Genomic DNA, 24679 nt, shown 5'->3' on the forward strand with positions numbered 1-24679 from the left:
AGTACTTACCTTAATTAAAAAATAATGCTGTTGGGAAAATGGTGCTGAAAGACTTGCTTGATGCAGGGTTGCCACAGACCTCCAATTTGTTAAAAAAAAAAAAAAAAAGACAATATCTGTGAAGTGCAATAAAGTGAAGCGCAATAAAATGGTACTTAAGAAGTTAAAACTCCCCTACCATATGGCCTAGCCATTTCATTCTTACATATTCAGTTACGAAGAATGGAAACGTATTAATACAAAGACCTGAATACAGATGTTTGTGGAAGTGTTAGTTATAATAGCCATATAGGTATAACTCAAATACCCACCAACATGTGAATGGACCAACAAATCGTGGTATATTCTCCAATGGCTTTCTATTTAGCAATGAAAAGGAATGAACTATTGATACATGCAACAACATAGAGGAATCTTAGGATAATTATGTCCAATTTTCTAAAGAAGTCAGGAGAAAGTACAATTTTATATAAAATTGTAGAAAATGCAAACTAATCTATAATAACAGTAGATCAGTGGTTTCTTGGGGTTGGGGAGAGACAGAAACTGGGAATGATGACTGTCTTTCTGGATTGTGCTGATGGTGTATACATATGCCAAAACCTAGCAAATTGTACACTTGAAAATAAATGCATTTTTCTGTATTTCAATTAAACCTCAGTAAAGCTGTAAAAAATGTTAGTAGCATTTTACCCTTTAAAAATACCTTAAAAGAAATTAGTGTGTCTTCTAGGGGAGAATTTAGGTAAGCTTTATTTCTGTTTAAAGCTCTTAAAGAGGGCAAACTTAGATTTTTTACTCTTTATTATCAAAGCTAGTATAAAGCAATTTAGTAAAACAGTTGGAATAAAACAGAAAATTGGAATGTAAAATCAATTCCCAATTCTGTGATAAAAATTTAACCTTAATTTCAAAAGTCAGGACATTTTCCCTTCTGACAGTATAGCAAGTTTAGGTCCCATCGGCTCTTTTTCACCATATTTTCTCATTTCTCCTTTAAAGAGTTTTCCGTTTTAGGAAAATTTTAGGGTCTTGTATTTGATCAAAAATAATTTAGGGCTTCCCTGGTGGCACGGTGGTTAAGAATCCGCCTGCCAGGGCAGGGGACACGGGTTCGAGCCCTGGTCCGAGAAGATCCCACATGCTGCGAAACAGCTAAGCCCGTGCGCCACAACTGCTGAGCCTGTGCCCCAGAGCCTGCGAGCCACAACTCCTGAAGCCTGGACGCCTAGAGCCTGTGCTCTGCGACGGGAGAGGCCACCATGATGAGAGGCCCGCACACCACAGTGGAGAGTGGCCCCCACTGTCCACAACTAGACAAAGCCCGTGCACAGCAACAAAGACCCAACACAGCCATAAATGAATGAATGAATGAATAAATAAGGAATTTTATATCGCTTTTCGTTGGGGTGTATGGAGGTTGGACACTTCAATTCAGAGAGGGTTTCTTTCCCTTAAAAAAAATCTCTTAAACCTACCCTATTCTATCCTAACCCCCATCTTCCAACTTAAACAACAGTGAAAAAGTGTGTTGTTATTTAGAGGATGATCTTTTAGACAGTGTTCTAAAAGCACAGTTTTTCTGACACAGTTAAACAAAATTTTTTAAAATAAATTTATTTATGTTTGGCTGTTTGGTGTCTTTGTTGCTGTGTGTGGGCTTTCTGTAGTTGCGGCGAGCGGGGGTTACTCTTCGTTGCGGTGCGTGGGCTTCTCATTGCGGTGCTTCTCTTTGTTGTGGAGCATGGGCTCTAGGTGCATGGGCTTCAGGAGTTGTGGCTCGCAGGCTCAGTAGCTGTGGCACACGGGCTTAATTGCCCTGCAGCATGTGGGATCTTCCTGGACCAGGGATCAAACCTGTGTCCCATGCATTGGCAGGCGGATTCTTCACCACTGCACCACCAGGGAAATTCCAGTTTTGCAACTTTTCTTTTAAAATCATTTTATTTTTTATTGCTTATGAAGGGGTCAGCAAATGTTTTCTGTAAAGAGCCAAGTAGTACATATTTTAGGCTTTGAGGTCTGCATACTATCTCTGTTGCATAGACTTCTGTTCTTTTTTACAACCCTTTAAAAATGTAAAAGGCATTCTTAGCTCCTAGAGAGTACAAAAACAGGCTGCTAGTGTGGTTTGCTGACCTGTGGCCTGTAGTAGTATTCACTATACTGAATACTACTCAAAGTATACACTACAGCTCTCTAAAATGTTTGCAGGTACAGAGGTGTGTGTATGGAATTACTTTGGGCACACTTGATACAACAAAACTAGGTTTCTTTACCAGAAGACAGTTCACATTGGAACCTTTATTATTTGGATTTTACAAGTGACAAAATTCCAATTTGAGTAATACAGGGACTGATCCTATCTGTAAGGATGGCTGTCTGGACTTTCCAAGTTTGTGGGCCACTTCATTCCTTGAGTAGTTGGGACTGGCTATGTTTAGCTCCCAGCTCAAATGCTTTCCCCCCAGCCCCCAACGTGTGCACGCACATGTACATCTGGTTTAAATCACTTATGTGCCCCTTGGCCTAATCATGGCGGCGTACATGAATGTGGTGAGGAAGTAAGGGTTCTATTTTCAGAAGAATAGGGGTTAACACTGTTAAGGATGTTCTTTTTTGTGAATTTTGTTTGCGATATTAAAAAAAAAAAAAAGACGTTTATAAAGGAAAAAAGAGCCAGAAGTTTGACGAAGATGGTGATAGTTTAAACATGTCAAACTAGAATGGCATTTGCCATGCTTTCATGTGAGTAAAAATACTGGTAAAATTTTCTGATTTTCTAAACGTTTAAGCTAATGTGTTTTAAGTGAGTAAACTCTTTCAAAAATAGTTGCTCCATGGTGTTCTTCAAATAATTGTTAATTGGCTTTCATTCAGAATGAATATTTTATAAGGAATTATTAAATGAAATAACAAAGAATACATAAGCTTCAAAACTTGTTAGATAGTAACTGTTACAACAAATTATGAGTTTTAGCTTTGTTGTTACTGTTTTTTAACAATTCAGTAATACAAAGTAGTAATTCTACTGGTAACGTTTTTACAGCACCTATATTATGTTTTCAAATGACAAAATTTCCCTCATTCTTTCTTAAAAAGACTGAGTGATTTTCTCAACTTATTGTTGGAACATTTTTGGTTTTCTTTAATCCACTGGTTTTCAACCCAGGTGACCTCCCCCTTTACCCCTCTGACGTTTGGCAATATCTGGAGACATTTTTGGTTGTCACAACTGTAGGAAAGGTGCTATTGGTTTCTAATGGGTAGAAGTTAGAGATGTTGCTAAACACCTTCCAATGCACAGCACAGCTCCTTCACAACAAAGAATTGTTTAGCCCAGGATGTCAACACTGCTGAAATTGAAACCCTATTCAATTAACCAAACCCTAGACTAAATGAAGAGCACATGGGCTGTCATTCCATGGTCTTTACTTTTTAATTGTGTTTCTTTTGAGTATATTGCCTATATCTTTTTTAACGGCTCCTTAAGGTGCACAACAAAACTGTCAACCTTTAACTGCCAGATAACATAATTTTAATGTTTGATATTCTATTAACAAAGGAAAATTTTTTCTTGTTGAAAGAAGCTATTTGGCAAATTACTACTACAGGACAACTATTATTAATGGTTACTTAAGGTTCTAATTGCTTTTTTCAAGAATTTGTATTATAAATATGAAGGGAAAAGACAAGGAAAACTAGAGCTGTCATCTTGCATTCATCATAAATATCTTGAGATCTGTAATCTTTTGTCGTAATCATTATTGTGAACAGTTCAGCTAGCACGATAACCAGTGCCTGGGATGTAATAGGTTCTCAATAAATCTTTAATGGGAAGATGTATAAAAGTGCAGCTTACCTATTATGCTTGCAAAAACTTGTGCCTTGCAAGTCAGGTGAGATACCTCATGATTTACCTCCAGGTCATTTTCAAGTTTGCCCTTAAACTTCAGTGTAAGTCTTCCGACCTCCATCTTCCCCTCCCTCCTGCCATTGTTCTCAGAAAATAATAGGTAGAGTTTACTGACACTGGATATTTGTCAGTTTGTGGGGGTACTTAATTTAAAATATTTTTCACAATATGAGCTATTACTGTCTTTTTTTAAAAAAAAAAAAAACAGGTGAGAAAACTCAGGCTTAGTAATTGACAGGCGTCAAGAGTCAGACTTCTCCCTGTTTGTTTCATACCAAAGCTGTGCTCATAATACCAGTGCAAAAGTATCTGATAGTATTAATTTTGTCCTCCAAAGCCAGACTGCCTAAATTTGAATCCTGGGACTTCAGTATCATCTTGGGAAAGTTACTTAACCCCTCCTCCATTTCTAAAATGTACCTAATAGTGTGTCTTAAAGGCTCTGCATACTCTTTGGGAAGACAAGGAAAAAAGACATGAAATATGACCAACATATCAAGTAATTGCTAAATGATAAAACAGAGACTGTAAATGCAAATAGAATTCAGCGTGGGGAAATATATTTAAAATGGTTTCTTAAAAATTTTTTTTTCAAGTATATAGCAGCGTTTCACTTTTTATGCCAGTGACTGGGCTTCTGTGCCAGTTTTGTCAAGATATTGACCTTCTCCTAGCTTAGCTTTTGTTTTCTTATCTACCTTGAATGCTATGGTCAGTCACGTGACTTATTAACACCTCAAATCCCTTATTAATCGTTATCCTCTCCACGCTGCACCTCTTGTCCAGTACCCAGCAGGTTTGAGAATGTGCTGTCTCTATTCCCTTGGAATGTTAGTGGGACTTGACACTATCATTTATGGATTTCAACATTAGCCAGTCCTTCAATACCAATTTTCAATCATTGTACATAGTCAGCTTCTTTCTCCATTCCCTAGAGGGTATTTCCAGATCGTACCTATGGCTCTTTTCTTACTTGTTAGGCATCACAGTGGCCTCTCATTTTACAAATAACTTGTGAGGCTTTAGCTGGTGGCTGTTAGACTTCTTGCTAAAATTAAAGTGACCTTCACCTCTCCAGCATCTTACCTTTTGATTGTTCCCCTCTTTTGAGGTTGTCTCCTTCCATAGCATCTAATAGACAGTTTCAGTTCTACCCCTACCGGTTCTTCATTTCCTTTTATACATTTTCTTCTTGACTCTCCTATCACTGTGTTTTCTTTCTGGGAGACTTCATTGACTACCATGGCTTTATTTATGAACTGTGTATACCAATGAACCCTACTTTTCCAGTCCAGATCCCTCTCTGGAACTACAGATGGTTGTTTCCAACAACCTATTAAATACTTCCAGCTTGGAGTTCTGGGGCACTTCAGAGTTGACATTTGTCCAGTAGAACCTATTAACACTTGCTTCTCCTGAAACAAAAGACTTAAAACCTGTCTTCTCCTGTACTGTCTTCTATTACCTCTTTCTTGGTGTGTCAGCCTTTTTTCAAGTTTGTCTTTTCTCTATGATTTCTAAAACCCCTTCTCTATTTCACCACTAGAATTAACTATAAAGGAAAATTAACTGTATGTTTAAAAGAAACCTCAAGATCTTGCATTGCCTTTTGTGTAGATTGAAAATCCACTTTCCACAGCATGGTGTTTTTCTATAATGGAGTGGAGATAAAATTAAATGATGATCTTTTCCTAACTCTCAAAGAGATGGATTTTTTTATTTTAAGTTTTTTCTAGGTGTCTTAAAATTTTTATTACCTGCTACCACTTTTATCACCATCTTATCATAGGGTGATATTTGAATTAGCTTAAACTTTTATACTTAGTATTTAAGTTTACAAATGTCAGATTTTCAAGGGATTTGATAGGCTTTTCACAATTTGACTGTACCCAACTTCTCAATTTTATTCACTGCCATGGCTCACTTTAGAATTTTAGAGAATTTGTTTCAGTTTCCTGACTACCATTTATTAATTGCAAGACATTCACCATGGTATTAACAATACTTACCTTTTGGATTATGAGGATTAAGTGAAATAATGCATTTATTCAGGGCCTGGCACATAGTAAACACTCCAGAAATCTTAGCTACTATTGTTTTTTGTGGCTGGTTTACTCCTCAGCCTGAATCTCTTGCTGTACCCAAATTTGCAGGGTCATTCCTGCTCGTCCATACTTCTCTGCCTGGCCCTGGAATGCCTTACTCTTTCTTCCTCCCACTTACTGTGACTATTCCTTTTCCTTCAGAAGTTAGCTCTTCTAAGAAAATTTTCCTAGGAGTAGTCCTTTATCACCCCTCCCCTCCTTTGCATAGGCACTCCCTATTGGAGCTCTTTGGTCATACCTCTGTTTGGAACATGAATCTCATTACAATTTGTTTTCCAAACATTTTTTGCTGTCTTTACTGGACTTTGAGCTTTGTTACAGTGGTAAGGAATAATGTGCAGTCTGTTGGATTCCAGTGTTACCATTCCTGCTTTGAGCCAAAAGGTTTTCAGTCACTAAACATAAACGCTGTCATCTCATTTAATCCCCACAACCACTCTGTGTTATGTCAGCATTATTGTTATTATCAGATACAGAAACTCAAGCTAGATGAGGTTAAGAGATTTGCCCCAGGCCACTTAGTTTCAAAGTGCCAGAAGTCTAGAATTCCCCACGTTTAATAACTTACTACTATTCTGTAGCTATCCCCTATACATTTGTCTTTTACTTATAAATAAAAATAGCATTCACTTTATTAAAAGTTTCTTGATGATTGCCTTTGAAGCACTTTTGCTTTATTTTGTAATGTGTTAAACATCTCAAGAACTGGGATTCTACTGATTCAGAAATGTAAAGTTTGATCTGTGTAGACCTTGTGTTCTTCATACTCTATTATATTGCTTAGCAAAATAATTGGGTGAATATTTTTAAGACATTGAATTTTTTATACACTTGCATAGTAAATAGATAGTTGGAGTATTTTGTGCTTGAAATAATTAACATTGTATTTTTTCCAAAATTTAATTTTCACTAATTTGCATTAGCTTTTATTAACTTTATGTGTTTAGTAACATCCTTGAGAGTAATTATGTATCTGTATATAAATGGTAGCCCTTTCTTAGTCCTTTCGTAGGGTTGTTACTTTAAGAACATGTAATAATAAATTTGTATGACCTAAGGATTTCTTATGGCTTTGTATTCAGTAAAAAATACTCATTCTAATAGCTGGAGGAGAGGGGCTAGTGGTGGTAGTGAATCAGATTATTAAATACAAAAGTATTGCATGCATTAATTTTATAAAGGGTTTAAAGCCTAATTAGCAGTGTACACAGTGATTCTAGTTATTCTCTAAGTTGTAATTGTGGTTTAATTGAGTTATATCATAAATTCCAAGAGCGAGGGACAGCTTCTTTCAAAGAACAAAGAATAGAGTTGAAGATGAGCAGTATATATTTCCCCATTGTATAATATTCTTTAAATTTAGTCCATGGGTTTGTTTTGCTTTATTGTTTTCATTTTTGGAGTTGCTTGTTTGAAACATATTCTTAAGTATTCTCATTATAGAGCATAGTAATACTCTAAATCTTACCCCTGTAATGGTGATATTTATATTTTATTTTAGGGAAGCTATGCGAAATTATTTAAAAGAGCGAGGGGATCAAACAGTACTTATTCTTCATGCAAAAGTTGCACAGAAGTCATATGGAAATGAAAAAAGGTAAGATTGTTTTTCTGGTAGATAGTTAATTAATGGCTAATAATGGCTATCATGAATTTGCAAGTGATGTATTAATATACAAGTAAGAGGATGGTTTCTATTGGGTTAATTTGCAAGTACAAAATGAAAAATGGGGGATTTGTCTCTATTGAAGAGGGAGAAACAAAGTAAATTGTGGCTTATTTAGTAAAGATCCTCTGGTTAAATCCGTGATTTCACAAAATGAAATAATCCATAGTTTTTATTTGGGGCTGCATGGTGTTCTCTAAGTATTTCTGTGATACATTAGCTCATTCAAAAAGTAGCTTTCCTTTCGGTGGAAAATGTAGTTTTATAAAGAAATGTGACCCCAAAAGTACCATTTTAAAAAGAAAAAGGCTTAAACAAACCCCCAAGTTGAATTATGCAGTGATTGTGAAGAAAAGTACTCCCAGCCCTCTCCACCCTGACCCTGTGCCTATTCAGGTTAAAAAACCCAGCAAAGCTGAGCTGGTACTCATACCACATGAATGTGGCACTACAGAAATGACCTATAAATCAGATTAGCCAAAATTAAATTATAATAGGGATTTTAATATTTAGTGTTTGTCTTAGTATTTTTAAAATTTCAGCATTTTTGGTATATAATTGTGGATTTTTGTTATTTGTTTTTTCACTTGGTTCCTGGAATTTTCTTGTTAATAGTTTCTCAAGCCTTTGTCTTTCAGACAGCATTTTTGTGTTAAGCATTTTGTAGACAAAGGCTGCTTATGGGGGAAGATGAAAGATTTTTTTGGATTGGCTAGAAAGGCACCAAAACTGAATTGGGAGAAGGAATGAAAACTCAGGTTTGGGTGTTGGATTGAAAGGAATGAGTGGAATCTTAGAATTTGTGAGATAAAGGAGATCTTAGCATATGCATAAGAGAAGGGAAAGGTAGTATATTAATTTACAGGCTGGAAGAATTTTAAATCGTCTCTTTCTCAAAGTCCTCTAAATCTCAGCTGAAAAAAAGGTGAAACTGTTTCGTTGATAATGTTATCCTCAAAGAGGATGAACAGCTGAAAACAGCATTTAGGACTCATACTGCCAAGTGTTCTTTTTTAGTTATTCAAGTTTACTAAATTTCTGATTACTTTACTAATGGAACTTAAATCATCTGATTTAGAGTTAAATATGTGAAGAAGTTGGTGCCTGCAGTTTGGGACAAAGAAACCAAATCGAGATAGTGACCCCTTTTTATGAAGTTGGTACTGGAAATTCAGGTGTTCTGTCTGCTCTTCCCCCCCTCCCCCCCGCCAATAATGAAATCACGTGTATATAGGAGATTGTCTCCTTCCCCCCAACCAAGCAAAACAGCATAAGTCAATACCCTCATTACTTGAGATGGGTCTAAATGGTCAGCCTTGTATTTCATAGTGAATCTGAAGAAGGAACCCCTTTAACCAGTCACGAGCTAGACATTGTTCTGGAAGTGCCTTACAAATGTCTTTAAATTTTAATCCTCAGAATAATCTTGTAAAGTAGGCAAGCTTTAATCCCCATTCTGTGAGTGAGGAGACTAAAGATCAGAGACTTTAAATATGCCCAGATTCACTTTAGTTAGGAGTTGATAAAAACCAGGATTAGAACCCCTGGGTCTGTAATTCCAAATTTCATATTTTTTTCATTTCCCTAATTTTCATAGCCTTGCATTTTATGTTTGAGTGTTAATTATCTACAGCAAGGCTTGAAGATGGAAAAGGTACCTGAAGAACCTAAAGACGTCTACAAAACACAAACTTTTTAAACTTCACTTTGTCTGGGATTCTCTTTTTACCATTAGCAGAGTGAGATTGGGCTGGATCTAATGAAGATAGGAAAACATATGTTCATTGTATAAGCTGCCAACCTGGGCAGTGTTGCTCAGTTTAATACAATTGGATTCATTTATTAACTGATTTATTCTTTATTTCTCACAACCTGTAAGGTTCCAGGTACTGTGCAAAAGCATCTTGGATGGGAATTTTAAAAGTCACTAAGTCATTTAAATACTTCGGTGGATAACTGAGGCCCAGTGCAGATAACAGAAGGGGAAGAGCTACTCAAAAGATTAGTCCAGATAAGGTTCCTGTTTGTTAGTCACTGTTAAAAATACAAAGCTATAGTGGTTTATCAAGTTAAAATAGGTGATTTAATGGTTAACTGTTATTATGGTTGCCCTTATTTTCAATTTCTTTCTATTATTTGGGGTATAGCCTGGTGGGTCTAAAACCCCAGTCAGAGGAAAGCTCAAAGAATCTAAGCTTCTGACTCCAAAGAATGAAAAAAAAAAAAGATGAAAAAGCCAGAGTAACTACTTTCTATGTTTATTGTATTATTAAAATTTCCAGAAGAGACATACACTAGTTTCACAGTAAAGGTAAAAACCTATTAAAATTACTTGATTTTAAAAAGGCATTAGTCGTCAGGGGCTGCTAACACAGGTCAGCCTCCTGGATAACTGGCAGGGCTTCTTACTGGAAGAGTTCTTTTCCCTTACTCCTTAGTGGAGTGCAGCGGAAAGAGGAAGATCTGCTTTCTTTCTTGTATTAGGCATGAGGTAACCTGGGGACATGACCACAGTCATCTTGGCTTACAAAATAACTCCAGTGAATGATGCTAGAAATATTGGGGTAGGAAGTTTTATCCTAAAATCTTAAATCATTCTCAGGATTCACTTTTGTGCCTAATGATGAGTATTTATTTGCATAACATATTTGGTATCCCACTTAGTATGTTAGTGGCTAGTTTTACTTTTTAATCGAAGAAGGTCTTTTCAAATTGAAAAATAAACTTAAAGAAAAAATTATTTTGTCTAGAAGCAAATTTCTATTAAAGATATGGAAATGCCAGTAGATATATTAACATTTCTTCAACTTTGTGTTAGGGGAAGTATGAATAATCATCAAAGGGTAATGATTCTGCCAAAATAAAAAAATGTAAATGATGTGTTTGGATTTTGTCTAATCTTATATATTGGGCTAAATAAAAAGATTTCTTTGAATCTGTAAGGTATTTTCCAGACCTCATCTCAGGATATGAGGAAAAACTTGTTGAATCACTCTCTGAAAATAAAGGCTGACTGTTGAACTAGGAAATGAATGAAATCATAAATGTGTGCATATCGCCACCAAGTGGCAAATAAAAGCATAGTTGCTTAGATTAGAAAATAAAGGCACATTGTTTCATAAAGTGTCCTTTTATAGCAGCTGTTAAACTCCAAAAGCTAGCCACTTGGTCAGACTTTTCACTGAATGTTTGGTACATATTGACCAGCTGTCCAAATTCAAAGAATCATCGATTCACATACACCTTATAAAGGTGTATGGTAATTTTTCTTTTGTTAATTAGGTGGCATTTTTTCCTTACCCTCCTCCCTTTAATTTCCTTTCATTTGTCTGTAAATTTTTTTGTATTGATGCTTATCTTCTGTTTGATTATTATATTACTACTGAAGTTTCTGGAAATGAAGATTTGATTCATTAGCTGATTTTTAGGGAGTGACAATATTGGGATGTTTAAAATATGATTTCATCATCACATGGTAGAAATAATCTTAATGTTTATATTGGATTTGCAATTTTCTTGCATCACAGCTTTCTTGAATAGTTGTAGAGTTGATATAAAAATAAGGCTAGTTCAGAGGCAGTTGAAGAATCTTCATTTTTCTTACATTTATTACAAGATTGGAAAGCACTTTCAATATAGAACCTAGGTCAGTGTTTTGAGTGGTAAAGAATTTCTTGTCAACCTGTCTGATTTTTATGCCCTGTTGGTTTCATGCCATTTTATCATAGTACTCTTGAGAAAACCAGCACTACATTTGGTACACTATAGTAAAACAAAGCTTTTCGAATTTTATAGCTGATATACCAACTTACTAAGGAGGCTTAACATCTGTCAATAAAATACTAATAGTAGACAAGCTTCCAAAATTGATGCCTTCTCAACTTCCTGATAGTGTGCCAGCTAGATATTTGAATCTGTGCCTGGTAAGTATTGGGTGGTTCCCAGCATTAGAGGCCAGAAAGATCCGTGGTGCAGACTTGAACTGAGCCAACTCCTGAACTAGCCCAGCTAATCCAGGCATCCCTCCAAACTTGGAGTGACCTGGAACTGAGCCCACTGCCTCGGCTGTGACCTCTATGTCCATGGTGACAGAGAGTATGCAGGAACAAAGGCTGCTCTGCTTCCTTTCTGTTGGTTTAGATACATATGAGAAGACCCCAGAAGATTTTCATCCTAACTCAGCCTGACCCCTTCGACCTGCTAGGTCTACTTCCCCATTACTCCGGCTTCATCTCCTGTTGTTCTCGTCTCTGCTCCAGCCACACTGGTCTGTTGTTTCTCCGCCGTCCATTATAGTCCTTTCTACTTTGGAGCCATTGCACTTGCTATTTATTCCTTCTTCTGAAATGCTCTTACCCTAGAAACCCATGGCTTTAGGTCATGACTTAAAGTCATCTTCTTAAATAGGCTTTCTCTGGCCACCCAGGTCTTCTACATTTTTAAGTACCCCTTCCCTGCTTTATTATTTTCCCTCAGTACTTACCATCAGCTAACAGAGTATATATGTTATTTTAGTCATCTAGCTTTTTAAAATTGTCTTTCTTATTAGACTCTGAGTTCCATTAGGACAAGAATTTTTGTTTGTTTTAACTACTAATATATTCCCAGTATCTAGTATAGACTAGGGGTGTAATAAATTTTTGTGAATTAATGAAAATTAAAAACCCAGCTCACTTCCTATAAATTGTATGTAGATTGCCTCTAAAGTAGTCTTTGGTAGAGTTGAGCGAAAAGTAGGTGCCATGTATTTTGATTCAATTCAGTCAGTATTGTAGTAAGTGCTGAGGGGGAAGCAAACAAGTAGATACTACTCTACTACCTTTACTTAATTTATTTTTAAATTAATTTTTATTGGAGTATAGTTGCTTTACAGTGTTGTTAGTTTCTACTGTACAGGAAAATGAATCAGTTATATGTATACATATATCTACTCTTTCTTAGATTTCCTTCCCATTTAGGTGACCACAGGTCACTGAGTAGAGTTCCCTGTGCTACACAGTAGATTCTCATTAGTATACATAGTAGTATATATATGTTGACCTCAGCCTCCCAATTTACTACCTTTAGGGTGGCCTGAAAGCTAAATCCAGCATGATGGTATCTGTGTGTATGTATGTACACACACATGCCTGTGTACAGTTCTTTAGTTTTTTATTTTTTTAAGTCTGTACATTGTTGGCCTAAAAAGTGTTAAAAGGCATAAATTATTTGCAAAATTTTAAAATTAGGAATTTCATGTAAAACTTGATTTCAGGCAACTATTGGGAAGTTGGAGGATGTGGCCAGCACTAGGCCTCCACGCCCATAGTTCAGCCCTGTGAGTGGGTGGGTGAGTGTATACTCACATGCTTGCTGATCCCAATTGTTTCCTTGTCATCAGAGCCACACAGCATTGGCTGATGCTCTTTGCAGTTAAGCTCTTTTTTTTTTTCTTTCAGTGGGCTTAAAAGATTAAGAAAGAAATTTCTATACTTATAGCTATACAAAAAGTTGAAATTACCATGAGGGCTGTGTGTTTCAAGAAAGAAGGGAGGGAACCTACTTCTTGGGGTAATTAAAGGATATTTCTACTTATTTATTGTACAGCTGGCCCACCCATTTATATTGCTTACCTGGCTGCTATTTGAATTTACTTGGCTACTATTTGAGTAGGTATTTGAGTTTTCAGGCCCCTTGACGAGACATGACATAAATGTTTTTTAAACTTTATTTTATTTATTTATTTTTTAAATTTTTAGCTGCATTGGTTCTTCGTTGCTGCGCACGGGCGGCTTTCCCTAGTTGCGGTGAGCGGGGGCTACTCTTCATTGCAGTGCGAGGGCTTCTCATTGCAGATGGCTTCTCTTTGTTGTGGAGCACGGGCTTCGCACAGGCTTAATTGCTCCGCGGCATGTGGGATCTTCCTGGACCAGGGATTAAACCCGTGTCCCCTGCATTGGCAGGTGGATTCTTAACCACTGCGCCACTAGGGAAGTCCCGACATAAATGTTTTAAAGTATGTGTAAGTCAGTGTGTGATTGAGCAAAGGAATTACACCCTACACAAGGACTGGATTGATGGTCTGAACTATGTAAAATGTGGGGCCTGCCTGAGCTAGGATTTGAAGTAGATATTTTGTAATTACTAAGAGAAGATTATAAGGAAATTATTCTAGGTGGGAAGAATTTGTGAGGGTGGGTTTTTGGCAACTAGCGAAACAAATCTCTTGGTTGTCTGTGAGTTGAAAGGATACAGTATATTTTTCTTTCAGTCATCCACATACAGCAGGTGTTCAGGATATAAGATATATAGTAATCCAATGATTCATTTTGCTTTTAATTCTTTTACTTAGTTGTATTAGTATTTCGAAATTTTCTACTTTGGGCATTGCTCTAATTCTGTTTTCCAGGTTAATTACCAAATGAAGTTAAGAGTAATATCCATACCAAGAATGTCATTAATTAATGATACATTATTTTGAGTAGACGTTAATCAGTAACTGCAGATTCTGTGATGGTATACCATGTTTTGTATATGTTAAAGTACTTTGGATTTGTTGAACTGCAGTAGTTCAACACTCTGAGCTATGTGAAAAGAGATGTTCCCTGCTCTAAAAAATATCTAGGCTAAGTGAATGCATAACATCAATATAGATGAACCTTACCTGAACAAATGCAAGTGGAAGTCTTGATTTCTGTGCTGTGGATATGATTATTTGCATTACAAAAGACTTCACCAAAATGTTTCATTAGGAGCTAACTTTGTGCAGTTCAGCATGATTTTGTATTCATGTGTTTAAGAAAAGGAAATGCTTTCTTGAATGTAATTGCATTGTGTTTTTTCCCCCTCATTGTTTCAGGTTCTTTTGCCCTCCTCCTTGTGTATATCTTATGGGCAGTGGATGGAAGAAAAAAAAAGAACAAATGGAACGCGATGGTTGTTCTGAACAAGAGTCTCAACCGTGTGCATTTATTGGAATAGGAAATAGTGACCAAGAAATGCAGCAGCTGAACTTGGAAGGAAAGGTAAAGAGAACCATGGTACCAGAATGCAATTTTCTTACTTGTTTTTGTAGTGGTGATTTTTTTTTTTTCCTTTTATGGCTATTGGTAGCACTCTTTTGAATATATAAATCAGAACCAGAAATAAACTTCTCAAGTAGCTGTGGTTTAGTCGTGACTGATGGAGCTTGAGCTGTTGACATCTAAAGGTGGCACACAATAAGCTTCCTCAGCTTGCTAGCAGTTTTAGCAGGCTGTGAATCAGATTTCTGTTGGGGGCCAGTATAGGAGGCTAATTGCTCATCCATCTGACAGGGGCATGATAGTCAAACAACAATGAAAATACATAGTTCAATAATGTTTTATTCTACTCATTTAATCTTAGTCTTACACTAGAAACAAAGTATTATGGGTTATAAACATCATAAATGTTTTACTTAGCTTCAGTGTAGAACAGAAATATGCTGTGTAGACAGGAACAGCCATGGTTACCTTTACTCAAACTTTTAGGTATTTTCTTTGATTACTTTACTAGGGAATAAAATTTATGAGTTAGTTTTACTAATTGTATTTTATCGATTTAGAAAGCAGTTATTTCAGTCTGTACCTTTAGTTTTCAAAAGTAGTTCTTCAGTGACTTGGCATTAGTTATTACTTTGTTTTCTCTTGATATTAAAATTTGAAAAATGGTTATTTCTGATTTCAGTGACTACATGAATGTCTTTTAAAGTACTGCATAAATAGCTGTTTTCTCATTCAGTAAGTCTTTGTTGAATGTCTTAGTGTTTGCTGTATTGTAGCCGACACTAAGAATGGGAGTTTGGAGGGCAAGGTTGAGGGTGGTGAGCTAGCGGATTTGTACTCTCATTCAATTTTAGTCATTTTACAGATAATGAGCACTGAGAATAAGGAGCCTTCAACCTCCTTCAAATTTGAGTATGTTTATGTCATTTGTATCTTTATATTTTTATCATTAAGGCTTGTCAACTGTGTATTTTAAATTAGGTTTGGGATAAAACTTACTACAGTAAAGGTTGTTTCATCTTAAAATAGAGCAGTGTAAAATATTTCTGAATTATGACCCTTGAGCCAAGGTAAAAGATATATTTAAGTAGTGGGTTGAACAAATAGGCCTTAGTCATGTCTCATCTATTTTTCTGTTATATAGAAAGTCTTAGTGATATGTCTCTAAGCTGTACATCTAGACATTTGGAACTGTGAATGGTAATTAGATCAGATAGGTAGTAAGAAGCCAGGGATTCTAGCTACCATTGTATATAATTGTGTTAATTGAACTTCATTGCTTGCTTTAACACTTCCAGCTTCCAGCAATTTTAAGGGAGGTAATAACAAACAAACAGCACCGCCACTTGCTTTTCTCAGCATAATGGCTTAGTACATCTTTCTTCAACTTCTGCCATTATATCCTTTCCCCAAGCCCTAGAAATTTGCAGAAGAGAATACCTGAGAGCTTGAGCATTAAATAGTGCTTAAAACACCTACTTACAGGGTAGTACAGTGTCTGTATGCCAAAATTATGTGTTAATATTTAGTTATAATGAAAAATGCTATTAGAGAAGTCTATAGAGAATAAGACTGGTTGAGAGTCAGCAGAAGTCATTCCAGGCAGAAAGAACAGCATAATCATATGCTTGGACCATCAAGGTACAGGAACAAGGTAAGTTTGGGTCCAGGTAGGCAAAGATGGACCAAGCAGTGGATAGATGCTGAGCTTCAGAAAGAGGCACTTTGGTCCTATCTCACTTAACCTCCGTTCATTTAAGGTAATGTTATTTTCTTTCAACAGCCTGTTCATTGAATGGTACAATTAGTCATTATTGAAAAAGGAGGGATTTTATTTTGCATTTTTGGGTATTTGTCCTTATTTTACTCTTCATTACAACAAAGTTCTAGTATATGCAGCCCTTATTTTATGGTCATGACATTTAACTATATGTTGGTAATATTTTGGATCTGATGTTTTTAATTTGTTAACTATTCATTTCCTCAGTTTTTGTCTTACATAGTTGGAGCTAAGTAAGCTATGCAACATGAATTACTTCCCTAATTAGCACACTTGTATTTTTATTTTAAAGAATTACATCCCCTACACCTATGTTGCTAGTATTGTTTTGTTTATATAGTTCAAATTCTACAATTCAGATATTTCTATAAACTTTTGTAGCATTATATTTGGTATTTTTTATTTCAGGGCAGATTTTTTCTCTTTCCTGAAGATCTTGTCTTCAGAAAGATGTTTTTTAAGTTAAACTCTTCATTGTTTATAGACAGATTTATTATATGCCATTTTCTGTTTTAGAATTTTATTAGCTAATTTAGCCTTTTGGTATGATGAAGCAAATGTAACTTCAGTTTTTATTTACTTAGCGTCTTAAAGCTGTAATACTCTTTCTGAATCAGTGACTTGTCCTTTTTTTTTTTTTTTCTTGTGAAATTTGAGTAGTTTGTGGTCAGTAGCTTTATAGCTTTTAAAAAATAATAAATTGTATCTGAGATAGCTTTATTAGAATTTTTTTGTGGATTCAAACTACTCACTTTTGTAATTAGGGGTATATTTCCTTTCCTTCCAAGGAGATATATATGTATGTTTGCTTTTTCCAAACAAAATAAAGCCCTTTGAGTGTCTGTGTTATGACCCAATTTTCTCTGCTCTTTTTTCCTTTCCTGTTTGCCAGTCTACCTTACCATTTATGCTAGATTTCAGTATTTTCTCTTTTCTGATATAGATCATATCCCCTAATGTTAACACTCAAATTAAGTGATCTCATCATTTTTAAGTTTTGCCATTAGAATTTAATTGCTTTCATTTAGATACACATTTTATTTTTGTTACATGGGAGTACTCTTCTTTAGTGTATCAATACCTATCTTCCTAGACTTTGTCTTACGTTGTAGAATAATTCCATAGTGCAGGCTTTATTTGACTTTCAGAGCTTTTTAAAGTACGGCAGGGCCATGGTTCAGCATCCCTGAACACTTAGAGATCCTGGAGTGAAAGGAGCTGAGTGAGTGCAAAGGCTGTTGTTTTAATTTTTCTTATTACTATTATGAGCTTTATCTTAACTTTGCCTTGTGCAGAACAAAGCCTCTCAAAGCTTTTCTCTCCCTTTTGAATTTATAAAAACTTAATTGAGTAAAATATTCAAGACGGCACCTAAATTTTCTTATATAACTTTGCTGTTGAGAAATGCAATAAAGTATGGCATGATTTTTGTTCTGGTACTAAAATTGGCTGTGAGTAATATTTTTAAAGATTAAACACCTAGAGCCCATTAGTTATTTTCGAAATGAGTGGCATTTGCACTGCTTTCTAAAAGGAACACACAGCAGAGGTAGTCAAGAAACTTGTTTAGCCTAATTTTAAAGTAGAGCAATGATTTAAAAATATATATATATATATATATATATTTCAGAATTTTAAATACTTAAGCTGTACTTGAGCATTATTTACCCAATCTGGAAAAATAGATCAATAATTTAGCCTCTTCCCTCATTCACAGGGATCAAGGGAATAGGAAAGATTTTAGAATTGTCATATGTAATTGAAATAGTAGCATTTCAAAGTATCTTTGTTGTTTTGCAAGTGCTATAATTCTTTAATACTATGCTTTCAGTTACCAGAATTTAATTTCTGGTAAACTGACATAGTACTTTGCTGCGTTTGTTTTCTCTAGTACCTTTAAATTCAGTTCTTTTGGTGATGCAATAGGAATTATCCCATTGGGCAAAGTGTTAGCTATTTCAAAAAATATTGTTTTCCTCAGACTCATGGGTGGTTACTCTAGTGTTCGGCTATATAAGAAAAAACGTTGTATGCACTATTTTGAGAAGGATCAGTGCTAAAATCTTTTACATAATTTAATTGAGTTCTGATAGCCTTCTTTATATCTTATTTGCAGAAAGACAGTCATGGAATTTTTTAACTGTAAAATTTTATTTTAAAAAATTACTGCTATAACATTGGTAATTCTGTGAAATAGATGTAGAGCTGTATAAAACAAGAAAAGACTATTTTTTAAAAGCCTTTTTGAGAGGGGAAAACAACACAGTGTTAGTATTTCGTAGACTTGATAAGGAAGACTTTGTACTTTGTTTTCAGAGATCAGTACTTTTCACAGTTGGTTTTATCAGCGCTTCTGTGGAGTTACTGCCTTTAAGTCTGATCAAACTTAGACGTGGCCATACTGAGTTGTAGGTACATAGCTGACAGGGTTTTGGTGCTATTAAAACTTGCCTTTTCTTTCACAGAACTATTGCACGGCCAAAACATTGTATATATCTGATTCAGACAAGAGAAAGCACTTCATGCTCTCTGTAAAGATGTTCTATGGCAATAGTGATGACATTGGTGTGTTCCTCAGCAAGCGGATAAAAGTCATCTCCAAACCTTCCAAAAAGAAGCAGTCATTGAAAAATGCTGACTGTATGTATACTTGTTTTCTTTTTTGTCCTCAACTCCCAACATGAACTAATAAGACAAATTCAGCTATTTTTTAAATTAAAAATTGCTTTTCAGTAGCCAGTTCCTTTTTTTCAAATATTTTTGTGGTCTTCACTTTATCTGAAAAAATCATATTCAGTTATTACTGCTGCTTTATTGTCTTTTTCTTTAATTAAAAATGGGCAATACCTGGGGTAGGGAAGTGGTTTTTAAACAGAATTGGTTCATCACTGCCACCCAGAGTCATTTGGAGAAATGGGAGTTTCCTTTTGCTGTCACAGTGACTGGAGGGAGTAATGTTAGCATTAGGGTGTCTAAATGTCCTGCAGTGCCCAAGAAGGTTCCCATTCCATAAAGAATTGATTCACTTAGAATATCAAAAGCACCCCTTTGAGAAACACTGTTATATCAAATGGGCTTTGGAAGGCTGTCCTGAGAACCTGAACAAAAATTTTGATGTAGTTGCACTGGCAGAGACTGCTGCCTCATCAGCACATTTTTAGACTATAGCAGATAAATGCTGTTTGAATTTTACACTTCAACCTCTGTACCCAGTTTTCTTTATTTTAACTTTTTATTATGAAAACTTTCAAACTTACATAAAAGGGAGAAAGTAGTATAAGGTGACCACCTGGCCTCAACAGGTTTTACCAATTCTGTTTTATCATCTCTATCACCACCACGCCTTCCTTCCTCCTCCAACTGCTGGAATTTTTTAATGTACATCTCAGACATCCTATCCTTTCAACCATTTCTGCAGTAGTGACTCTAACAGATAATTTTCTTTTAAACATCATTATACCCAACAACAGTTGATGGTAGTTCGTTAATGCCATCTAATGGTAGTCCGTGTGCAGATTTATCACATTGTCTCAGAAATATCTTTTTACGGTTGTGTTGTTGTTTTTAACAGTTGGCTTGTTCAAACTTGGATCCAAACAAGGTTCATACATTTTAATCTGTAATGGTTTCTTCTCTTTCCACCAGCCTGTTTTTCCTTCTGTGTTATTTATTCGTTGAAACTGGGTCATTTTTCCTGTGGAATTTCCATATTCTGGATCTGGCTGATTACGTGTTCCTCTGTCTCTCATATTTTCTACAAACTGTTGGTTAAACTTTTATTTTAGAATTAGCTGCTCCTATGTATGTTCATTTCTATCAGATCAGAAGTCATGTAATATCTGGTTATCCCACTTCTTGTTATGTTAAGATTGGTTATAGTAATTTGAGCTGTTGTTAGTCTAATCCACCAGTTATAAAGTTCCTCAGCGACCTTTAACCTAATGATTTTAGTAGCCCTTCATGATGGCTGCTTAAATCTAGTATTTCATTAAGGGCTGCAAAATGATGATTTTTCTAATTCTTTTATTCTTAACTTTTGCATTTGTTAGCTGTTTGCTTTAAGTATAGTCTATGGAGAAAAGCCAGGATAGGTTCTTATTTACTAATTTGCAGAATAACAATAGTATTCTTTGAAGGTGACCAGTGAGGTTTTAGGATTTTGGTTTATTTGCTTGTTTTTATTTTGTTTTGTTTTATTATGAACTTAATGGGATTTTATGTAGTGGATGGTTTTTAGTCTGCTTGGTCATTATTATCATCATCATTTACTTTATATTATGGAAATTTTCTAACATACTAAAGTAGACAGTTGCATTAATGACATGAAACCTCTTGTGTTCATCCTCTAACTTGCAGCAGTGATCTTAACTTCAAGCCAGTCTTGATTTATCTTCATCTGTAACCCTACCCCCTACACACACTTTCCTCTGCCCTCATTTTAGTTTGATGCAAATCCAAGACACTATATCATCTGTAAATATTTCTGTGTATCTCTGAAAGATAGGGTCTCTTGTTTTCTAATATAATTACAATACCATGATCACATAAAAGTAAACATAAAACAACTATAAAAAGAAATAGTTTCTTAGTATCATTAAATACCTAGCTAGTGCTCAAATTTAAAATTATCTAAAATGTGGGTTTTTTTTTTAGCCCTTTGGTTGAATCAAAATTCAAATAAGATCCACCAGATATTATTCTGTATATTGTGTTGACATGTCCTTGAGTTTTTTTTAATCTGTGGATTTTCTCTACATCTCTCTGTTTCTCTCTCTCTTCTTGTAGTTTATTTATTCAAGAGAGTGAGTCAGTTGACCATGAGAGATTTCCACATACTGGAATTTGCTAATTATATTTCCTTGGTGTAGTTTAATGTATTTTCTGTAAATTGTAGTGTCAGAGAGAAACAGAGCTGGACACTAAAGATGGTTAGAAACAGATTTTATTCACTACCGTTGCAGTAGGGAAAAGAGATTTCAGTAAAGAACTGAGCTCAACTCCAAATACAACAAGGAGAAGTGGGGATTTATAGCCAAGGAACAGAGTCGAGGGGATCAGTGGATGGAAAGTTACTATGAGGAGAGAGACATGAAGGGAAGGGGGATTCTTGACAAACTAGCTTACCAGAATTTTTATGAAGACAGGCCTAGATGATCAGATATAAAAGTGGAGGGGAGGAACTTGAACAGATATCAAGGATGGGAGGATGGTTTAGCAGGATTCTTGGCAATAACCAGGCTAGATAGGCCAATGCCAGGGCCCAAGGAAGAGTCCCGGTGGAAAAAGGGCTCAGAGGAGCCTGTCTAAAGTTTGGTCAAGGAGAGAGTCTTTGTCAGTAAATTTAGAAACTTGATCAGATTTAAGGTGGTTGTTCTTTGGTTCTTTTTTGTTGTTTGTTACTAGAGGGCAAGCCTACTTCACAGCGATGTAGTGTTCTTGCATCAGGAGGTATAATGTCATGTATTTAGGCTGTTTCCAATTCAAATTACAGGATTACCTCTTTAATTTTATATTTCTATTGACTCTAAGTTACTTGATGGCAGAGAACATATTTCATTTTCAGAGTATTTTCTTGCTTACATAGATGTGGTTGCTTTTTCAAGAAATTTCATGCAGTGCTATACTATAAGGTATTTAGAAGGAAGCAAAATCTCTAAAATCACAGTATCCAGAAGCATTTGCCATCAACTTTGGTAAACATCCTTCCACACCCCTCTCTATGAATGTATTCCATAGAAATAGATGTGAGCACATGGAGACACATGCTGTCACATAAAAATATATATGTTTACCTAATGAAACCACAGTATAAAGAATGTGCTTTCCATTCAGTGATATATCAGGGAGATATTTTCTTACCAATGCATTTAAATACACATCATTCAAATAGGTGAATGATATTATAATTTATTTAATCAATTTCCTACTGTTGGACACTTATTATTTTAAAAGTAACTTCCTTTTTAAAAACAGCACCGCATTAAACATACTGTGTAACTCTCATTTAAAAAAGATTTTTATGGGGCTTCCCTGGTGGCACAGTGGTTGAGAGTCCGCCTGCCGATGCAGGGGACACGGGTTCGTGCCCCGGTCCGGGAAGATCCCACACGCTGCGGAGCGGCTAGGCCCGTGAGCCATGGCCGCTGAGCCTGCGCATCCGGAGCCTGTGCTCCGCAATGGGAGAGGCCGCAACAGTGAGAGGCCCGAGTACCGCAAAAAAAAAAAAAAGATTTTTATGGACATATTATATATCTTTAGCTTGACATTATTGATAAAGAGTTACCTTGATTTTTGGGGGTATCATCTGTATTTTCTTAGAGGGTTAAAAAAATTGTTAGCAGAATCCATTAATTATTAAATGATAGTAATGCATAGTCCTCATTCACTGGGTACTGGTCCCTTCTTGCTCTCCACTGTTGCCCCGCCCCCAAACCCCACTCACATAAATAGGAGCTGTGTTTTCTTTGCAGTATGCATTGCCTCAGGAACAAAGGTGGCTCTGTTTAATCGACTTCGATCCCAGACAGTTAGTACCAGATACTTGCATGTAGAAGGAGGTAATTTCCATGCCAGTTCTCAGCAGTGGGGAGCATTTTACATTCATCTCTGTGAGTATAAAAATATGCATTTGATTTTTTTCGTGTGAAATTGTTAAATTCTTTTTACTAATAAGACATACAGATATATTAAGTTTTGTCATTTTTATAAGCAGATTAATAAGTTCTAAAAGATGATAATTTGATCTGTTTCCATTGCACTGCAGTGGATGACGATGAATCAGAAGGAGAAGAATTCACAGTCCGCGATGGATACATCCATTATGGACAAACAGTCAAACTTGTGTGTTCAGTTACTGGCATGGCACTCCCAAGATTGGTATGGCCTTAATGACTTCATGACTGTTTCTAATAAATGTTGGTGGCCTTTTCCCTTTTTGGTTGTATATCTGGATATGTTCAATAGAGGGCACTATAAAGTTACATTAGGATTTATTTTCTTAACTAATGTAGATACATTATTCATTCTTTGTGGTACCTGCTTCATCCCAACACAGGACCAAGTTTTCAAAAGCATAGAATTTCAAATTTCTTTAAAAATATAAGCATAATTTTTATTATTTTATTCTCCCAAAGGAAGATGGATTTAAAAATTAAATAAAATTGGTGTTTCTTACTCTGGTAGAGAGGCATAGTGTTTGGGGCTTTTTAAAACTGTAAAAAACTGCTTTTCTTAGCAGAATGAAGCAAAAGCCCCTCATATACCCTTTGTCATCTTCCCCCTCCTTTTCTGAAGCAGAACACAATTTAGTTATATTAAAGATGGAGGGGGTTTATGAGTAAGTTTGATTCAAGGTCAGGTTGGGGGAGGGGGTTAAGTGAATGGAAGAACTTTTAGTATTACTTGCCTGAATATGCTTTGTATCTCTTTGATGAAGTATTTCATTGGCTGATATTTTCTGGGACTATTTCAGCAGGAGCTGGGTTGATCTATAACTATCTAAGTAAATGCATCATATTATTGTTTTTGTTTTATATTTTTCTGTGTCATCGTTGTACAAGGTGATTTTATTTCCCATTTCAACTTCGTAAGCCAAAATATGTGAAACATAGTAATATAAATTTACAAAACCTTGAACCTGAGGCAAATTATAAAAAGGGGAAAGGTAGGGAAAGAAGGGTACATAAATTAGAAAGAAAGACACACCAAAAAACAAGCTGAATCAACATTTACTCAGGTTCTTCTCTTTTCATTCATTATGTGTCACTGTATTCCAAGGATAATGTTTATTTGCTTTGGTATTAAATGCTTGTACTGTAGAATCACTATTCAGAGGCCTTTGCCTCTGATCAGCAACAGCTTATATATGGGCCACTTAGAAGACAGACTCAAATCTTAAAATAGTGTTTTCACTTAGTTTCATGTAAAGTACCGGTCTGCCTTGCTTGAAGGTCATCTTTTTTAATAAATTTATTTATTTTTGGCTGTGTTGGGTCTTCGCTGCTGCACGTGGGCTTTCTCTAGTTGTGGTGAGCGGGAGCTACTCTTTGTTGCAGTGAGCGGGCTTCTCATTGCAGTGGCTTCTCTCGTCGTGGAGCATGGGCTCTAGGCGCATGGGCTCTAGGCGCATGGGCTTCAGTAGTTGCAGCACACGGGCTCAGTAGTTGTGGCTCACAGGCTGTAGAGCACAGGCTCAGTAGTTGTGGTGCA

The 24679-nt window shown here is 35.8% G+C and overlaps 1 protein-coding gene across 2 annotated transcripts in view; it reads left to right on the plus strand.

The window, feature by feature from the left end:
* LOC309961460 (recombining binding protein suppressor of hairless) overlaps positions 1-24679 on the plus strand; it is a 112063-nt gene that overhangs the window by 78617 nt on the left and 8767 nt on the right. For both annotated transcript variants that reach the window (XM_082838741.1, XM_082838742.1), the window contains exons 3-7: positions 7523-7618; positions 14526-14691; positions 18937-19111; positions 22942-23079; positions 23235-23347. In XM_082838741.1, coding sequence (XP_082694867.1) covers positions 7523-7618; positions 14526-14691; positions 18937-19111; positions 22942-23079; positions 23235-23347 — 688 coding nt within the window. The remainder of the gene's footprint in view (positions 1-7522; positions 7619-14525; positions 14692-18936; positions 19112-22941; positions 23080-23234; positions 23348-24679) is intronic.

The sequence above is a fragment of the Leucopleurus acutus genome (assembly GCF_964270905.1).
Source record: "Leucopleurus acutus genome assembly, chromosome: 4".
Lineage (NCBI taxonomy): Eukaryota > Metazoa > Chordata > Mammalia > Artiodactyla > Delphinidae > Leucopleurus > Leucopleurus acutus.